Source organism: Thalassophryne amazonica, chromosome 8 (assembly GCF_902500255.1).
Source record: "Thalassophryne amazonica chromosome 8, fThaAma1.1, whole genome shotgun sequence".
Lineage (NCBI taxonomy): Eukaryota > Metazoa > Chordata > Actinopteri > Batrachoidiformes > Batrachoididae > Thalassophryne > Thalassophryne amazonica.
Genome location: NC_047110.1, coordinates 104,644,855 through 104,662,655, shown reverse-complemented (window position 1 = coordinate 104,662,655; position 17,801 = coordinate 104,644,855). Strand labels below are relative to the sequence as shown.

At 40.9% G+C, this 17,801-nt stretch overlaps 1 protein-coding gene across 1 annotated transcript in view; it reads left to right on the top strand.

The window, feature by feature from the left end:
- The window catches only part of smpd3 (sphingomyelin phosphodiesterase 3), a 182,188-nt gene that overhangs the window by 147,082 nt on the left and 17,305 nt on the right, over nucleotides 1–17,801 (top strand). Inside the window, exons 6-9 of the mRNA XM_034177160.1 lie at nucleotides 9,302–9,463; nucleotides 10,365–10,454; nucleotides 12,664–12,727; nucleotides 13,449–13,617. Coding sequence (XP_034033051.1) covers nucleotides 9,302–9,463; nucleotides 10,365–10,454; nucleotides 12,664–12,727; nucleotides 13,449–13,617 — 485 coding nt within the window. The remainder of the gene's footprint in view (nucleotides 1–9,301; nucleotides 9,464–10,364; nucleotides 10,455–12,663; nucleotides 12,728–13,448; nucleotides 13,618–17,801) is intronic.

The following is a 17,801-nucleotide window of genomic DNA, read 5'->3' as shown; positions in this document are numbered from 1 at the left end:
GTAGCGCAGATTTGACATGCATTAACATACTCCGCTACATCCGTAGAAAGACCCACCCACCAGAACCGCTGTTTTACTACTGATATGGTTTTCTTCATTACTGGATGGCAGAACAGGCGGCTATCATGACACCATCGTATCACCTCCCCCCTGAGCATCTTGGGAACATATAGGCAGTCCGGTGGGCAATCGGCGTGGGCAGGTTCTTTACCCAAGTCCGATTTGACCTTCGACTCTATATCCCAAGTAATTGCGGACACGAAACAGGATGCAGGCAGAATACTGACACGCCCGGGTCGGAGGGCATGTCACCTGGGTCCCTCTGTCAGGATAAAGTATTAGGTTTACCATTTTTTTGAACCTGGTCGATAGGACAATGAGAAGTTAAAACGACTAAACAAAATTTCCCACCTAGCCTGGCAGGAATTAAGGCATTTAGCCCAACGCAAATATTCCAGATTTTTGTGGTCAGTATAAACTACGAATGGTATCTGTGCCCCCTCCAACCAGTGCCGCCACTCCTCCAAGGCCACTTTTACCGCTAACAGTTCGCGGTCGCCAATGCTGTAGTTCCGTTCTGCGGAAGACAATTTCTTGGACAGGAAGGCGCATGGGTGCAGCCTACCATCAGATGGACTTCTCTGGGAAAGAACTGCTCCAACCCCAACATTGGCGGCATCAACTTCTACCACGAACTGCCGAGCTGAGTCATGAAGGAGTAGCACTGGGGCCACGGTAAAGCGATGTTTTAAGGCTCCGAATGCCTCCTCACATTCCTGAGTCGAAACGAACGGCCGGAGGGACGAGATGACCGCATGCAATGGCGCCGCCACAGTACCGAAGTTTCTGACAAGCTTTTGGTAAAAGGTGGCAAATCCTAAAAACCGTTGGACTTCCTTACGTGATACAGGTGTGGCCCAATCCAGCACTGCCGTCACTTTCTCTGGATCCATTTTTATTTCCTCCTTAGAAATAACAAAGTCTAAAAAGGAAACGGTGGATTTATGAAATTCACACTTTTCTGCTTTCACATAAAGTTCATTTTGCCGGAGGGTCTGTAAAACTGAATGGACGCGACACTTGTGTGTAGCTAAATCTGAAGAAAATATGAGGATGTCATCCAGATACACAAAGACAAATTTGTTAAGGTATTCCCGTAGCACATCGTTGACTAAATTTTGGAAAACAGCCGGTGCATTTGTGAGGCCAAAAGGCATAACCAAATATTCATAATGACCGGATGGAGTGTTGAAAGCTGTTTTCCACTCGTCTCCTTGTCTGATTCTAACTAAATGATATGCATTATGCAAGTCGAGTTTTGTGAAATCCGTGGCTCCCTCCAATAATTCAAACGCAGATGATATCAGTAGCAGCAGATAACGGTTTTTCACAGTGACGTCATTAAGATCACAATCATCAATACAAGGACGTAGCGTCTCGTCTTTCTTTTCGACAAAGAAAAATCCCGCCCCAGCCGGTGAGGATGACGGACGAATTAACCCTGCTTCCAGGGACTCCCGTATGTACTCAGTCATCGCAAGGCATTCAGGTGCCGAGAGAGAAAAGAGTTTCCCTCGGGGCGGACTAGCCTCAGGGAGAGGTTCAAGGGCACAATCATAATGGCGGTGAGGAGGTAACGATTTAGCTTTTGCTTTACTAAATACGACAGCTAGGTCGTGATAGCAATCAGGAACCCCGGCGAGATCCGGATTTGAACCCGGCGACGCAGGCTCAGGTCATGATAAACATGAATAATTACAGGTTGGGTTCCATGACGTGATTTCACCCTTTACCCAATCAAAATTCGGGCCATGTCGTTGTAGCCAGGGATGTCCCAAGATTAGTGAGTGAGTCATATTATCCAAAACATGGAAACTGATTGATTCTGAGTGTGTGTGAGAAATTAATAATCTGACAGACTGTGTGCGATGTGTGATCTGTCCCAGGACGTGACCATCCACCGCACGTACCACCAGAGGGCGTGAGATCTTAAACATTTTCAGGTGGAGGTACCTGGCAAGAGAGGACAGACTCAGGTTGGCATCTGAACCAGAATCAATAAAAGCTGAAACATGGAAGTGTGGTCAGACGTTAATTTGGCTGGGATAATTTTCTGTGTTGAAACAGGGACACTAGAATTTAGACTCACCCGCAAATCCGCTCTCGACCGTGCAGTGGCACCCCTGGCCTGACAATCTGCTATCTGATGTCCTGCATGTCCACAATAGAAGCAGAAGCCGTCCACTCGGCGGCGCTGTCGCTCAGATGGGGTTAGGCGCATGCACCCGAGCTGCATCGGTTCCTCTGTGCTCTGTTGGGATGGCTCTGGCCGGGCATGGGTGGAGGAGGCGGAGCGGCCAGGAGGCATGTGGGACCTGTAGTCCGGATGTCAACTTCCACGGCGAGGACAGTCCTGTAGGCGCCGGTCCGTGCGGATGGCGAGTGCGATGAGGTTGTCTAGTTCTTCGGGCAGATCTACGGCCACCAACCGGTCCTGAATCTCTGCTGGCAGCCCCTGGAAAAATACATCGAGGAGTGCCGCCGGGTTCCATTCGCTCTTAGCTGCCAGGATGCGGCGGCTTTTTAATCAACTACGTAATCTGCGACCCGGCGGCTGCCTTGCTTCAGTTTCAGTAGGGACCGAGCTGCTTCATGTCCCCGGGCTGTGTGTTGGAATACTTGTTCGAGTGCTTTTATGAATGCCGGGAGTGAAGCACAGGCGGGTGCTTGTCATCCCCACTCGGCCTTAGCCCAGGCTGCTGCTCAACCAGACAGGTGAGTGGTGATATATGCAATCTTGGTTATGTCTGACGGGAACATGGGTGCCATAAGCTCAAAGTGTAGTTTGCACTGGGTAATGAAGGGTCTGATGTCTCCGGAGTTGCCTGAAAAGCATTCGGGACGTAACAACTGGTTGCAGATGACTGGTGCTGGTGTGGAAGCTGGTGAGGGTGCTGGCAGCCCCGGTGGTATGCTCGGAAGAGCGGTCGCTGCGTCTGACTTAGCTGGAAAATCGAGCCTGGTCATCAGTTGACTCATCTGATCGCTGATAGAAGTCATAAAAGTCTCTTGACGGGTGACGAGTTCATTGAAACCAGAGGTTAATGTATCGAGCTTATCCTCTTGCTGTCCAAGCTGCAGGCTGTGGTGGCGTACCGCCAGGTGGAACAGGTCTGAGCCTGCTGCCTCCATCGTTGGCCAGTTTGTTCTGACAGGCAGGTGAGGTTGGAGACAAATGCAAGGCTCAAAGCTCAGGTTGCAAACAGGCTTTAATGTAAGGGCAAGCAATGGTCGGTACACAGAATGGTAGTCCAGTAAACACAGCAGAAGTACTAGGATCATCAGGCTAATCGGAGTCGGTAGAAATGGGCAGGAGGTCGAGAACACAAAGGAGCAGGCAAAACTGGAAAATACAAGAACAAGAGCTGGAATGATGGCACAAGGTGCAACAAACTTGCAAACCTTCAACACAACCTGTGAGCTAATAAAGCCCCAGGTGACAATCAGCAGACAGGTGTGCAAAGCAAGACCCAGAAGTGGGGCGTGGCCAGAGAGAGAGAGAGAACCACAGACAGTCCCCAACAACAAAATCCCACACAAACAGAAAAATAATACAAAAGCAAGCAGAGAATAAAAACAAACCAAAAACCCTGTAACTGACCAGATATACTGTCAGGCCCTGATAGATAGTTGAATTATTTACCTCACAAAAAAATTTCACTGGAAGATAGCACTGATTTTCTGTGCAACACTGTTTTTGGACCAAAGGGGATTTATATCTTCTTCTTGCCAGAGGAAAGTCATGCCAAGATTGTCGATTGTGAATCCATGGGGATGTATAAACACCAGTATTTGACATATTGAACAGGAGATGATAAACAGTACAAGAAAGCTTTGTTGTTTTACCAGACTTCACTCTTAACCAAAAATTTTGCATTCTGTTTTCAGTTACTTGCTGGAGGAAAGTCTCAATAGCCTGAATGTTTTCATGTCCCCATATCTCACTTCCATATATTAATACGAGGTCTATTAGAAAAATATCTGACCTTATTATTTTTTTCAAAAAACATATGGATTTGAATCACGTGTGATTGCGTCAGACAAGCTTGAACCCTCGTGCGCATGCATGAGTTTTTCCACGCCTGTCGGTTGCGTCATTCGCCTGTGAGCAGGCTTTGAGTGAGGAGTGGTCCACCCCCTCGGCGGATTTTCATTGTCAGGAAATGGCGGAATGATTTGGGCTTTTTTTCCATCAGAATTTTTTCAGAAACCGTTAGGGACTGGCAGCTGGAAACCATTAGAAAAATTTATCTGGCTTTCGGTGAAAATGTTACGGGCTTGGTAGAGAATAAGAAGTGTTATTGTCGCTTTAAGGACGGCCCCCAGCGGCTGTGGGGTGCACCGCGCTCCGAAGCCGCCATCGACAGGCTGAACGACCATTTCATTTCTAAACGGATGGCTGTCTCGATCCATGACCATCGTGTGCCATTTCTCTGGTTATCACAAGAGCTGGACATAAACCATTTTCTGGCAGATTTCACTTTTAACAAGAAATTTTGTCATGGAAAGCCGAGTGGAGGCTTCGCGCGTCACGATGTATTCGCTACTGGAGCGAGACAAAACCACCTCCGTTTTGGTCTCACAGGATGGCTTTGAGATGGCGTTCAGACAGCTGTCGGTGGTTTTTCCATCGAGTGAATATCCGAGAAATTGTGGATGTGCCTGGACATGCCAGAACATGTCCCGTGAGGCTTCATCACGGCGTTGCTGTGCGCCATGCGGCACCGCAGCGACGCGCGGAGCCTCCGCTCCTCTTTCCATGACAAAAACTCCTGTAACAGTGGAATGTGCCGTTCATTTCCAAACTGGCCGCTGTGTTTTATCCGGGACGTCGTCTGACTAGCACAGGAATTGTGAAAAAATGTGGACATCAGCACTTTTTCGGCACATTGAGACAGACGTGCGGAGGAATGGGGGGGCCATCCTTAAAGCGACAGTAACACTCCTTATTCTCTACCAAGCCCGTAACATTTTCACCGAAAGCCAGATAAATTTTTCTAATGGTTTCCAGCTGCCAGTCCCTAACAGTTTCTGAAAAAATTCTGATGGAAAAAAAACCCAAATCATTCCGCCATTTCCTGACAATGAAAATCCGCCGAGGGGATGGACCACTGCTCACTCAAAGCCTGCTCACAGGCGAATGACGCAACCGACAGGCGTGGAAAAACTCATGCTTGTGCACGAGGGTTCAAGCTTGTCTGACGCAATCACACGTGATTCAAATCCATATGGTTTTTGAAAAAAATAATAAGGTCGGATACTTTTCTAATAGACCTCGTATTGGTAACACAAGTTGATTAAACAGTTCAGATAGTATGTCTATTGGTTAGTCCAATATTTGAGCTTTGCTCAGTAGGCTAAACATTGAATGTCTGGCTTGAGAAATTTGTTTAGCCATGGTTTTTTGGAAATGGTTATTAAAGTTGAATTTGCAGCCAAGGTATACATAGTCATCAACGATTTCCAGCTCGTCTCCACCAAATTTGAACTCTGGTTTTTGTCTTATCTTCCCTCTGGAGAAAATAACTATTTTCGTTTTGCTTGGGTTAACTGTAAGGTGCCACTCATTTGCAGTAGGTGTGGACTGCATCTAAAGCATTTTGCAGTTCCTTGGCACTTTCTGCCATAACAATAGTATCATCTGCATACAATAAAGAGAAAATTTTTAGATAAATCTCAATATCGCCATCGCTTAAGTGTGTTCTAAAGTCGCCTGCGAGCTCTCTTAGACCACCATACCTCCTACTTATAAAATAATCAAAATCATTCAAATATACTCAACAAAAATATAAATGCAACACTTTTGGTTTTGCTCCCATTTTGTATGAGATGAACTCAAAGATCTAAAACTTTTCCACATACACAATATCACCATTTCCCTCAAATATTGTTCACAAACCAGTGTAAATCTGTGATAGTGAGCACTTCTCCTTTGCTGAGATAATCCATCCCACCTCACAGGTGTGCCATACCAAGATGCTGATTAGACACCATGATTAGTGCACAGGTGTGCCTTAGACTGTCCACAATAAAAGGCCACTCTGAAAGGTGCAGTTTTGTTTTATTGGGGGGGATACCAGTCAGTATCTGGTGTGACCACCATTTGGCTCATGCAGTGCAACACATCTCCTTCGCATAAAGTTGATCAGGTTGTCAATTGTGGCCTGTGGAATGTTGGTCCACTCCTCTTCAATGGCTGTGCGAAGTTGCGACGACGAACTGGAGTCAGGTCGAGACCCCGATGAGGATGACGAGCATGCAGATGAGCTTCCCTGAGACAGTTTCTGACAGTTTGTGCAGAAATTCTTTGGTTATGCAAACCGATTGTTTCAGCAGCTGTCCGAGTGGCTGGTCTCAGACGATCTTGGAGGTGAACATGCTGGATGTGGAGGTCCTGGGCTGGTGTGGTTACACGTGGTCTGTGGTTGTGAGGCTGGTTGGATGTACTGCCAAATTCTCTGAAACGCCTTTGGAGACGGCTTATGGTAAAGAAATGAACATTCAATACACGAGCAACAGCTCTGGTTGACATTCCTGCTGTCAGCATGCCAATTGCACGCTCCCTCAAATCTTGCAACATCTGTGGCATTGTGCTTTGTGATAAAACTGCACCTTTCAGAGTGGCCTTTTATTGTGGGCAGTCTAAGGCACACCTGTGCACTAATCATGGTGTCTAATCAGCATATTGATATGGCACACCTGTGAGGTGGGATGGATTATCTCAGCAAAGGAGAAGTGCTCACTATCACAGATTTAGACTGGTTTGTGAACAATATTTGAGGGAAATGGTGATATTGTGTATGTGGAAAAAGTTTTAGATCTTTGAGTTCATCTCATACAAAATGGGAGCAAAACCAAAAGTGTTGCGTTTATATTTTTGTTGAGTGTATTTCAAAGAGAAAAAAAAAGTCATATTCAGGCCAATATCACATTGCTTCACTGACTGAATAAGATTTTGAGTATATAAATTGTTACATTACTCATTTCTGCCTCTCACACACAATCAGGCATACCAACACAGCCCACAGGCTCAGCTTCATCTATCTCCAAGTGATCCAGAAAAAAAAAAAAAGATATTTCACATGTACTTGAGCTGGAGCTGAGAGCAATCACAGCCAAAGCCAAAGCTGTCTCCTCACCAACAATATCTTAACACCTCTTTGTTATTCACACTCACCAATATTCAGCTGTTATTTGTCTTCCACACACGTTTGCCCACCACCTCAGTTTATTGGACAAAACTCTGCTCTATCTGCTTTTCTGGCAAAAGCAAAGTACGTAATGTGTGTCATCTACTCCTATCACTAATTTTAGTAATATGAGGAAAAACTCATATGGAAAAAACATGTGGTGTCACATCCAAACGTGGATTAAAAGGGAAGGTTTGCTGCTCTGTAAAAATATTGTATAACTCAATGTAAAAAGGTAACAGTTTTTATGGATCTTTTTTAAGTAATGCCAACTCAACCATTGTGAGTAAATGCCATGAGACTTTTTTCTTCAGACTAACTCAAGTTTTAAAAAGCATTTAGTTAAGTAGTTTTGTATACTTGATTTGATTTGTCATCTACAATGTTAATTAAGTTGAACCAACTTCATTAAAAGGTATTGATGTTATTAGGTGGCCAACTCATTTCTTCTAAGTTATTCAAATGTTCTTATTTTGCCTCCATTCTGTTCAGGAATGTGGAAATTACCTGAATTTTGTGATTTTTTTTTTTATTAATTATTTCACTTAAAATAGATTGCATGTTGCAATTCCAGTTTTCTCTCAAAGTGATTATTTTCTTAATATTCTCAGCCAACTGTTTTTATACCCCGTGACCACTGTTAACCCAAATGTTCAAATTAATTTAAAAAATTACATAGTGTAAACTCAAAGTTTTAAGAAAACATTCTACTTTCTTTAATATTTCAACTTTGTGTAACATGGTCTTGCTTGTTGAGTAAGTTAAACTCAGAATTTTTGATTGACTTGAACTAATTGTATATTAAGTGGGAAAAACTTCAACGCACAAAATAAAATAATTAAGTAATTATATATGAAACTATTTTAGTTGACTTAATGAACACTTTAGCAGGGGTGGTAGTCGTTATTATGCTAGTTTTTGGTGCAGAAGGTTCCTGGTTCATACCCCACCCCTGCCACATTTCTCCATGTAATGTGGAGTTGTGTCAAGAAGGGCATGTAGCGTAAAACTTTCCAATTCAACCAATTTGGATTCCAAATCAACATGCAGGATCCACCTCGGATCTGCTGTAGCGACCCTGAGTGAAAAACAAGGGAGCAGCTGAAGGGACTTACTTTTAATTAATGAACACTTTAATTTAATTGTAATCATGAGATACACATAGCATATAATCAAAAATTTAAGTTCTGGAACAATTGACTTTTAAGCTTATGAACTCAAAAATTTTGTGGCAATTGATTGCCTCAATATTTTTGAGTTCTGCTAACATGTTTCAATTTACAGTGCAATTTCGTACACTGAAAAAATAACCAACTTAATAAAGCATTACAGTTGGTAAACCCTGAATGAATTAAGTTGTTTGAACTTAAGTTTGTAAGTTAGAGTTGATCTAACTTACAAAGTAACTTTTATTAAGTTGTTAACTTCCTAAAATGTGAATGTGCAAAAACCTTGTTTTTCCATGCTGAAAATACCCCCCCAAAAAACACATTTTTTTTTAGTTCCTGAAACTGTTCTCGGAGAACAAATACTTCCTCCAGGGTAGTAACGATGAGCTATTACGCCCTCTGACAGCCAACAGAGTAGCGGTGTAACTCTTGGGATCGCAGGTCTTTGTACAAAATATTTATAGATTATAGTGTCACATGAAGCTGACTCCTGCAATACTAGAAAAAAAGGTTAAGACAATAAAAAAAATAAAGAAAGCTCTGAATTTTATGCTTAACTCTCAAATCCAGTCCTCTACTTTTTACTTAGAAACAAACCACAGTCACTCTGACAGATTTTCATTGACATCACCTCTACTCCTCCTCCTCAGGTGTGTGCAGGTTGCAGCTCCGCCTCCTCAGTTGGTTCTAATAGGTCAAGGCTACATATATCTTGGCAAGGGGCAATATATTTTTCAACTTATACCTTTTACTTTTCTTGATTAAAGACCATTGCAGAAATCTTCAGTGCAATAGGTGCAAATCTTTTTTGACTTGTAGCATCAACACAGTTGTATGGCAGCAGTAAGAAGGACCACAGTAAATAGTTTCATCATCTGACAGGTGACGCAGCCATACGTTGTGAGCAGCTAGACCTGTTGCTGCAATGGGGAGCTGAGTTTCGCCAATCCGCATCCCAAACACCTGAAGGAGAAAAGGTGTTGGAAGACCTGGTGGCCTTTGACATCATCTTGGGAGACCTCAACTTTGACAACTGTTCTTCTGGTGGTATTATTATTATTATTATTATTATTATTATTATTATTATTATTATTATTATTATTATTATTATTGTGTGGACAGTCTGTAACAAGACCTGACACCCTATACCTTATTTTCCTAAAGTACACCCCAAGTGACATGGTCATAGGTCGTTGTGAAATCAACCCAATTTGAATGAAACACATGAAAGAATAGAAACTGGCCTTTAAGAGGGAAGACATCCCGTGGAACATGGTCATAGGTCATCTTGAAGTGCAGAAGAAATCTGCATTGTTCCTTCTCGATTTGATCGGCAAAGTTCAGATAGATTCTCCTTTGCAACATCATGGAATTCACTTTTCAAAGCATGTTGAGCACTGCAAGATGTCCATTGCTTCTCTCTTCTTAAAGAAATGAGACCCACAATCGCAAAAGGAACCTTTACTAACAAATTATTGATAAAACAAAAATGCCAGTGGATCAAGAACAAAGCCTTGTGGAACATCACATTGAATTCAAGCAGTCACCACAACACTTTGCCTCATAGAATATGCCTCTGAATCCATTTGAACCCTGAACTGTTAAACCCATATCTGTATCATTTATCAGTCAGGATATTATGATTCACAATGTCAAAACCTTTTCAAAGGTTAAGAGATATTCCAACAAGGAATTGAAATGCAAAGTACCACCACTGTTCACCTCTCCAGACGTACTTTTTTTCCCAGTGGTATGATACCTAACATAGCCTAACAAAATCAACGTAATCAATCCCTTTTGGTACTTTGGAACAACTGAACTTCTTATTCCAATATAAAAGACTAGTGTAAATAATCAGAAAATGTATTATTCTTTTGCCATGTTAGACTAAAACTGTTACTGTGTCAGCAACATTTTACTTTGTGGGCTATGATTGTGTTTGCAGAGGACAAACTGGAGCAGCAGCATGCACTTTTTACTCAATACAAGGACCCGTGTCGCCTGGGGCCAGGGGAGGACAAACCGTGGGCTTTGGGTACGCACACACACAGAAATGCACACAAACTTGCACGTCTTCCATTAAGCAAAGTTCAGCACCACAAATAGCTCTTTGTACAATGGAAATATTCATGTACAGCCAAAAATCTGTTCACGCAACATGTGCATGCATACTGAAGCTGGCCAGTTTAATAGGTACACCTACAAATAACAGCTGTAAACATTACAGCCCGTGTATTGATATCAGATTGCATTATGTGTGCAGATGTTGCATTGAACCTTAGTGATGCAGGAAATCTGCTGATACCTTAGAGTACACAGAACAGACTATAATCTGGTTCTGTCTGGATAAATCTGGCTGGCCCCACTGTGCAAATTAAACTACAGCCAGTACAACATGTTCAAACCTGGACGTTAGTGACGAAAAGACAGGAGAGTCTTCAGTCAGGATGTGCAGCACTATTTGGAGTAGTGGTATTTTGGGAGGATGGAATCAAAGGGCTCATTTAGTGAAGGTCTGATATATTTGGGTCAAGGCGCGTAGTCAGGAGAACAGGTCAGTGCTTCAGACAGGCGAAAGAAAAAAATAAACTGTTGCTCCAAGAAAGACATTAACCAATTTCATAAAGCTTATAAAAACATATTTACACTGAAATTTAGTGGACATTGTGGAACTAAAAACTAATAGTGTCAGTTTTGTGAAATACACTTGACTTTAAAAGCATTCCAGGCCATGAAAGTGCAGAGTGCAAATAAAGTTAAACAAAGTGAATTTATTTGGCCAAAATGGGAAAGTAAAAAAAGAATACTGATTCTGATATAAAAAGTTATTTTAATAGAATGAAAATTAGGTGGGAATGCTCTTACCTCACAGGAGGAAGGTCCAGGGTTCGAAGCCCACCGGCTCCTCAGTCTCACAGTCACCATGCAGAGCTGATATTTATCTCAAAGTTGATTCCTGTTGCAACCCCACATTGCATGGAGGATGGGCAGGGGTGGGCTTGAACCATGAACCTTCTGCTCACTTATATCACTATACTACAGGGTGACCCCCAAAAAAATAGAACCCATGAAAACTGTAAATCCTACAAAGCAAACACACTTGGGGAAAACAAACAATCGTCTTCCCCAAGATGTCTTGGTCAACTAAGCAGTTGCTGACAGCAACACAGACACACAACCAACATATTACACCTGTAGCAGACCAAGCCTGGTCTCGCATCGGTCTGGACAGCTACACCAGGCGCTGCAACTCAGCAACATGATGGACGACCTCCGGCGCAGAAACCATGATCTGATGGCACAACTGTGGCACAAAGTGCCGGTGTCACAGAGGGGCTTTTCTTCACCACGACAAGGAATTAAAGTATTTTCAGACGTTTTCCAAAATCAGGCTTTATGTGGATAATTTTTCTTCAGGATGTGATGATGAATCCACTGAAACAAACAAGTAAGACTTTATATTCATTCCGTGTGTGAATTTATGCCGCATGAAGACCGTGGCTTTCAGCCAATCAGTGGACAGCTTGATGGGCATATTTTGACTTATGAGTAAATTACAAGAAAACCTGAAAAATACACAAAATCAGCCACATCATTGTTTAAGCCGCAGTGTTCAAAGATGTTTGTGGGGAAAAAAATTAGCAGCTTATAGTTCAGAAATTACAGCAATGTCTATATTTTGTGTATGTGGCTTTGAAGATGTCATGGCAATTTCATGCGGCTCCGCTATTTAAATTTAGGGGTACTACAATCATCAGTGGAAAAGTAAACACCTACTACCACAAGTGAGTTGAGAAGAGCTGGTACCATCCAGTGTAAAAGCACCATAAGTCCCATGTAGGCTCTGAGGCCCATCAGGTGGATACTTATCTCCGGATACCACATTGTGAAGCAGATGAGTATCTACAACTCCTCCAGGAGGGGGCACTGCAGGTTACCTTCCCAGCCAAGGCAGGTACCCATTTACAGCTGGGTGGGTCGGAACCATGCAGATGAAACGTGAGTCTGAAGCACGTACCTGGAATCAAACTCTGGTCTCCATGTTAGCATTCCAGGTGCTGTCCCACTGATCCACCTGCTCCGTGTTCCTGTATTAGTTACAATTCAAATGAAGTATTTTGTTCCCACTGAATAAATAAATGTCTCAATAAAAAAGAAAGTAGAACTGAGACAATAAATGACAAAATGTGACAAAGTGTTTTTGTGTCATTTTTATGGGTTGCTTGTACCCTTTTTTTCCTCAGGTACACTACTGGATACTAGTGGCCTTTACGAGGACGAAGTCAGTTCACCTGAGAGTTTACAAAAGTAAGTCTCACGAACATACTCGTTCTGTGGATGGATATCCTGATTTTATCCCAAACACACTCCGCAACTCGAGTGAACTGCTTCTGACCAGATAATCATTGGTGAGGTAAACATGCGGTGTAATTAAACATTTAAAAACTCAGCATATTAGTTATTTATAACAAACACATACCTTAGATTTGGCTTTCTGGCCTGCTGTTGGTGTTCTTGGTGTCTGATATATCCCAAACAGGTGGTGTTCCAAATACTATGAAAGTTATACCCCCTCTTTTTTATTCCAGAGTATGGTCTTTCAGTTTGATAACATGGTTTCTTAAATGTACTCAATTCTCTAAGACACAACATCTGTTATTCAGATTTTTTGTGGCGTTTGGCCTCCAGCTTAATAGTGCATTACTGCCACCTTCTGCACTGGAGTGTGAATCACATTACTTCATTTGCTGATTAACTTCCTCAGACCCTGCATCCACAGGTGGACTTAAATGCAGGAATGGATGTATATTTATAAACAAAATGAAGCTGACAACACAAAATATGAAATATCTTAAGTTAGTACTGTCTGCAATGAGTGTGGAAGAATCACCGGAGGGTCCCCTACATTTTCCATGTTGTTCCAAGTTTTTTTCTGTTTTGGGGTTGTTTTTAATTATGAGAGTGTCTTGTGGGTTTGAGCCAGTTCAGTTTGTGAATAAATTCCTGCATCTTGATCTCTTCTTGTCAGAGTGATGGAGAATGAGGAGGGGAGGAAGGAGTACCTGGTCTTTCCTCCCAGTAAGAGCCACTGTCCCGGCAGTAGTCAGAAGGGGCGGAAGATCCCTCTGAAAGGAAATGGGCGGCGCATCGACTACATCCTGTACAGTGACGAGGGCCTGCAGCAGGACTGGAAACTGGTACGGTGTGAAGGATAACCTTAGATGATGATAATCATAATCAAGTTTAAAAAAAAAACCTTTACGACTCGAACAATGAAAATCTAAATTTACAAGAATTCACTTTGTTTTTAAATATAATCAACTGAGAACAAGGTCAGATCAGGTCTTAACATTCAATATTCTCTGGTGTGCACCAGAGGATATTTTATTATTTTTTTAATCATAGTTATTTTATTCTGTTTGAATTGTGAGTAATTACAACTGTGGCATCTGTTAACAGTTGTTTTATTTAAAACTGTGAAACAGCGATGGAGTTCATCTGAATCACAAAGGTTGTATTTGATGTATTAAAGAAAAGAGAAATAAAATTAAAACAAAAATATGAATGAACGAAATGCAGTCGGTTCAGTTCAAGGCTGCAGGATGGCAGAGGTTTGAAAAACAAATCATGTCATTTACATAGTTCTCCTCTTCTCGCTCTCACTCTCTCCAACCACATATGGCCACCTTGTGGCAGACTGTTATTACTGCATTCTAAAATGACTACATCCAAACTTCTCACAAACGTTTACAAACTTTGATTTATTTATTTCAATCAGCAAACTCCTGCAATAACAGAAAATAAATTAATAGATACAATCAAACAAAAAAGAAAACACATAATGAATATACTGAAAAAAACAAAACATGTAGCTGAGTGAAAAAGCTCAAAGCTGACGCTATCTAGCTTTTAAATGCCCTAACCTATTTATACCGTGTCAATATTAAAAATAAAACATTTCTGACAGACTACAAACAGTAATACGAAAACAATCACAATTAATCACCGGTACTGGTACATGTCAGTTTCTTTTACCATTTTAAATACTTTAGTAAACACTGTGAGCATTTAAGATAGTTTTTTTTTTTTTTTTGTACATTCTTTTAAAATGATTTATATTGGTGCTGTGTTTGAGCTCCAGCTCCAAACTGTTCCACAAATACACCCCACAGATTGATGTGCACATCCTTCTCTTACGAGTTCGACTTCTATTCTTTTTGAAGTTCAATTCTCCTCTCAAATTATAGCCACCTTCTCTTTCCATAAATAGATTTTGTATTTTTTTCGGCAGTAAATTGTTTCTGGCTTTGTATATGATTTGTGATGTTTTAAATTTGACCAAATCCATAAACTTCAAGATGTTTGATTTTACAAATAGTGGGCTGGTATGTTCTCTGTATCCCACTTTATTTATTATCCTTATTGCTCTTTTCTGTAATATGCATCGTGGCTGCAGGGTGCTTTTGTAGTTGTTTTCCCAAACGTCCACACAGTCAGACAGATATGGTAAAAATAATGAGCAGTGGAGTATGTGTGTAAGGCTTTATAGTCCAGTATGTATTTTGTCCTCCCCAGAACTACGGTACATGCATGTCAGTTTTGATCTGAATAACATGAGGTTTCCAGCTGATTTTACTGTCTATGATCACTCCAAGAAATTTATTTTGGTATACTCTTTCTATGTGTGTATTGTTTATAATCAGGTCTACTTGAACATTCATGGAATTTCTTCCAAACATCATCATCTTTGTTTTCTCTAAATTCAGTGATAATTTGTTTTTGTTGAACCATAATTTTACTTTATTAATTTCTGTCATGATCAGCTCCAAAATCTGCTGCAAGCTCTCACCAGAACAAAAAATATTTGTATCATCTGCAAACGATACAAAATAACTAAATAACTTTGAAACATTACATATATCATTGATGTATAAAATAAACAGCTTAGGTCCTAATATTGACTCTTGTGGTACCCCACAAGTGATATCCATGTAGTGTGATTTGTGCTCACCAATTTGTACATATTGTTTCCTGTTTCATAGACAGCTCCTCAACCCAATCTCTCTAATACCATACATTTCCATTTTGTCTAATATTTTATGATCAGTAGTGTCAAAAGCTTTGCTTAAATCAAGGAATACACCCAGAGCAAGTTTTCTGTTGTCAACATCATGTGTTGTTTTATGCTTATGTAATTTTTTGTTTTTGCTTCAGTAAAACAACAAAAAATTACATATTTGCCTTTTAAACATTTTACCAGTTTCTGAACATAATTTCGGTGTCACCCAAAGCCACCAAATGGTGGCTGAAGAGACTCTTAGACGAGCGGATGAGCTCTGAAATGACGCATGCGCGGTGGAGGCAGGGCGGACCACTTTTTAAGGGCAGACTGTTTGGTCTGCGACACAATGACACGTTAACAGATATTATTTATGAAACCGGGTGTAAATAATGGTTATTATAAAGTTAGAAGCCTGTCAGAATTTGCTAATGATGGGATCCAGAACATCAGGTCTGTAACAGAAACCATTAAATTGGGTCCATGGAAAAGCTGAAGGGGCTTTGTTTGTTTCCCCTTCTTTTTTGGTTATTGTTACACTGGTCTGAAATTGTATCCTGCTTTTAAAAAAGTCCTCAGTCTATTTTTCTTTCTTTTTAACCTTTATTTAACCAGAATAATATCCCACTGAGATTAAAAACCTCTTTTCAAGGGAGTCCTGGCCAAAATGGCAGCAGCAAACACAAAATACAGTTACATATTTATACAATAAAAACACAGAAGTTATAAACACATTATGAGAAACAAGTGCATATAGTACAATTGGCCTCAGTAACTCAAACAAATTAATTCAGTTAGTTTCCAGTCTTTCTGTAGCATGTTCCACGCATAAGGTGCAGAATAAACAAAGGCTCTTTTGCCCAATTCCGTCCGAGCAAAGAGGACAGAAACCAACAAATACTCTTTCAAACGAAGAGAATAGGATTCAACATTTCTCAGAGTAATTAACAAGCAAATGTATGAAGGCAGCAATCCCAAAATTGCCTTATAAATAAAAGTGTAGAGATGACTAGCCCTTCGAGTGGCCAGAGCAGACCATCCTACTCGAGTGTATAATTCACAGTGGTGAGTAGACATTTTATAGTTCGTAATGAACCTCAAAGCAGCATGATAAACAGTATCAACTGTTTGTAAACACTGAGCACCAGTATTCATGTACAGAAGATCTCCATAATCCTACACAGATACAAATGTTGCAGCGGCAAGACGCTTTTTCACATTCAAAGAAAAACACAACTTATTACGAAAATAAAAACCAATTTTTAGCTTCAGCTTCTTAACAAGATTTTCTATATGTGGCTTGAAAGTGAGTGAATCATCAATCAAGACACCTAAATATTTATACATATGAACCACCTGTATTTCACTGCCCTCAAGAGTGGACACAGTGGGTATCATTTGAGGCTTTTTGCAGTTAGAGAATAACATAAGCTTTGTTTTTCAGCATTAAGTACAAGTTTCAAGTGTATTAGAGAGTGCTGAACAGCTACAAAAGCTTTCTGCAAAGATTCTACAGCCTGAACAAGAGTTGGTCCACAACTGTAAATAACTGTGTCATTAGCATAGAAATGCACATTTGCATCTGACACATTTGGACCCAAGTGATTGATATAAATAATAAATAAGAGGGGGCCCAGTACAGAACCCTGTGGCACCCCTTATGAACAGTAACAAATTCAGAACACAGATCATCATATTTAATGCACTGAGACCTGTTACTGAGATAATTTGAGAACCAAGCAACTGTGTGCTCTGAAAATCCTGAATGACGCAATCTAAGTTTTAAAATGTCATGATCAGCAGTGTCAAACGCTTTTGACAAATCAATAAAAAGAGATGCACAGTGTTGTTGTTTGTCAAGTGCAACAGTAATGTCATTTACCACCTTCATTTCTGCTGTAATAGTACTGTGTTTTTTTCTGAAGCCAGATTGATGTTTTGATAGGATGTCATTTGCATACAAAAACTCCTTCACTTGCTCACTAACAAGAGATTCAAGAATTTTGGCCAAAATTGAAAGATTGGATATTGGTCTATAATTTGTCAGACTTGCAGGGTCACCCCCTTTTAATAATGGGAAGACATAAGCCATTTTCCATAGAGATGGTATGTCATTTCTTTCCACCGTGAGGTTAAAAAGGATTGTAAGAGGCTCTGCCATCTATCAAATCTGGGCCAGAGGGTTTTCTATGATCTAATGTTTTGAGGGCTTTATGAACTTCCTGCACAGAAAAAGGTACTAAATTAAAAGGGTCTCCAGTGTAAGTTGGAGAATTTGTGCAGGGTTTCACTGGGACAGTGCCAAGAGAATCAAACAAAGAG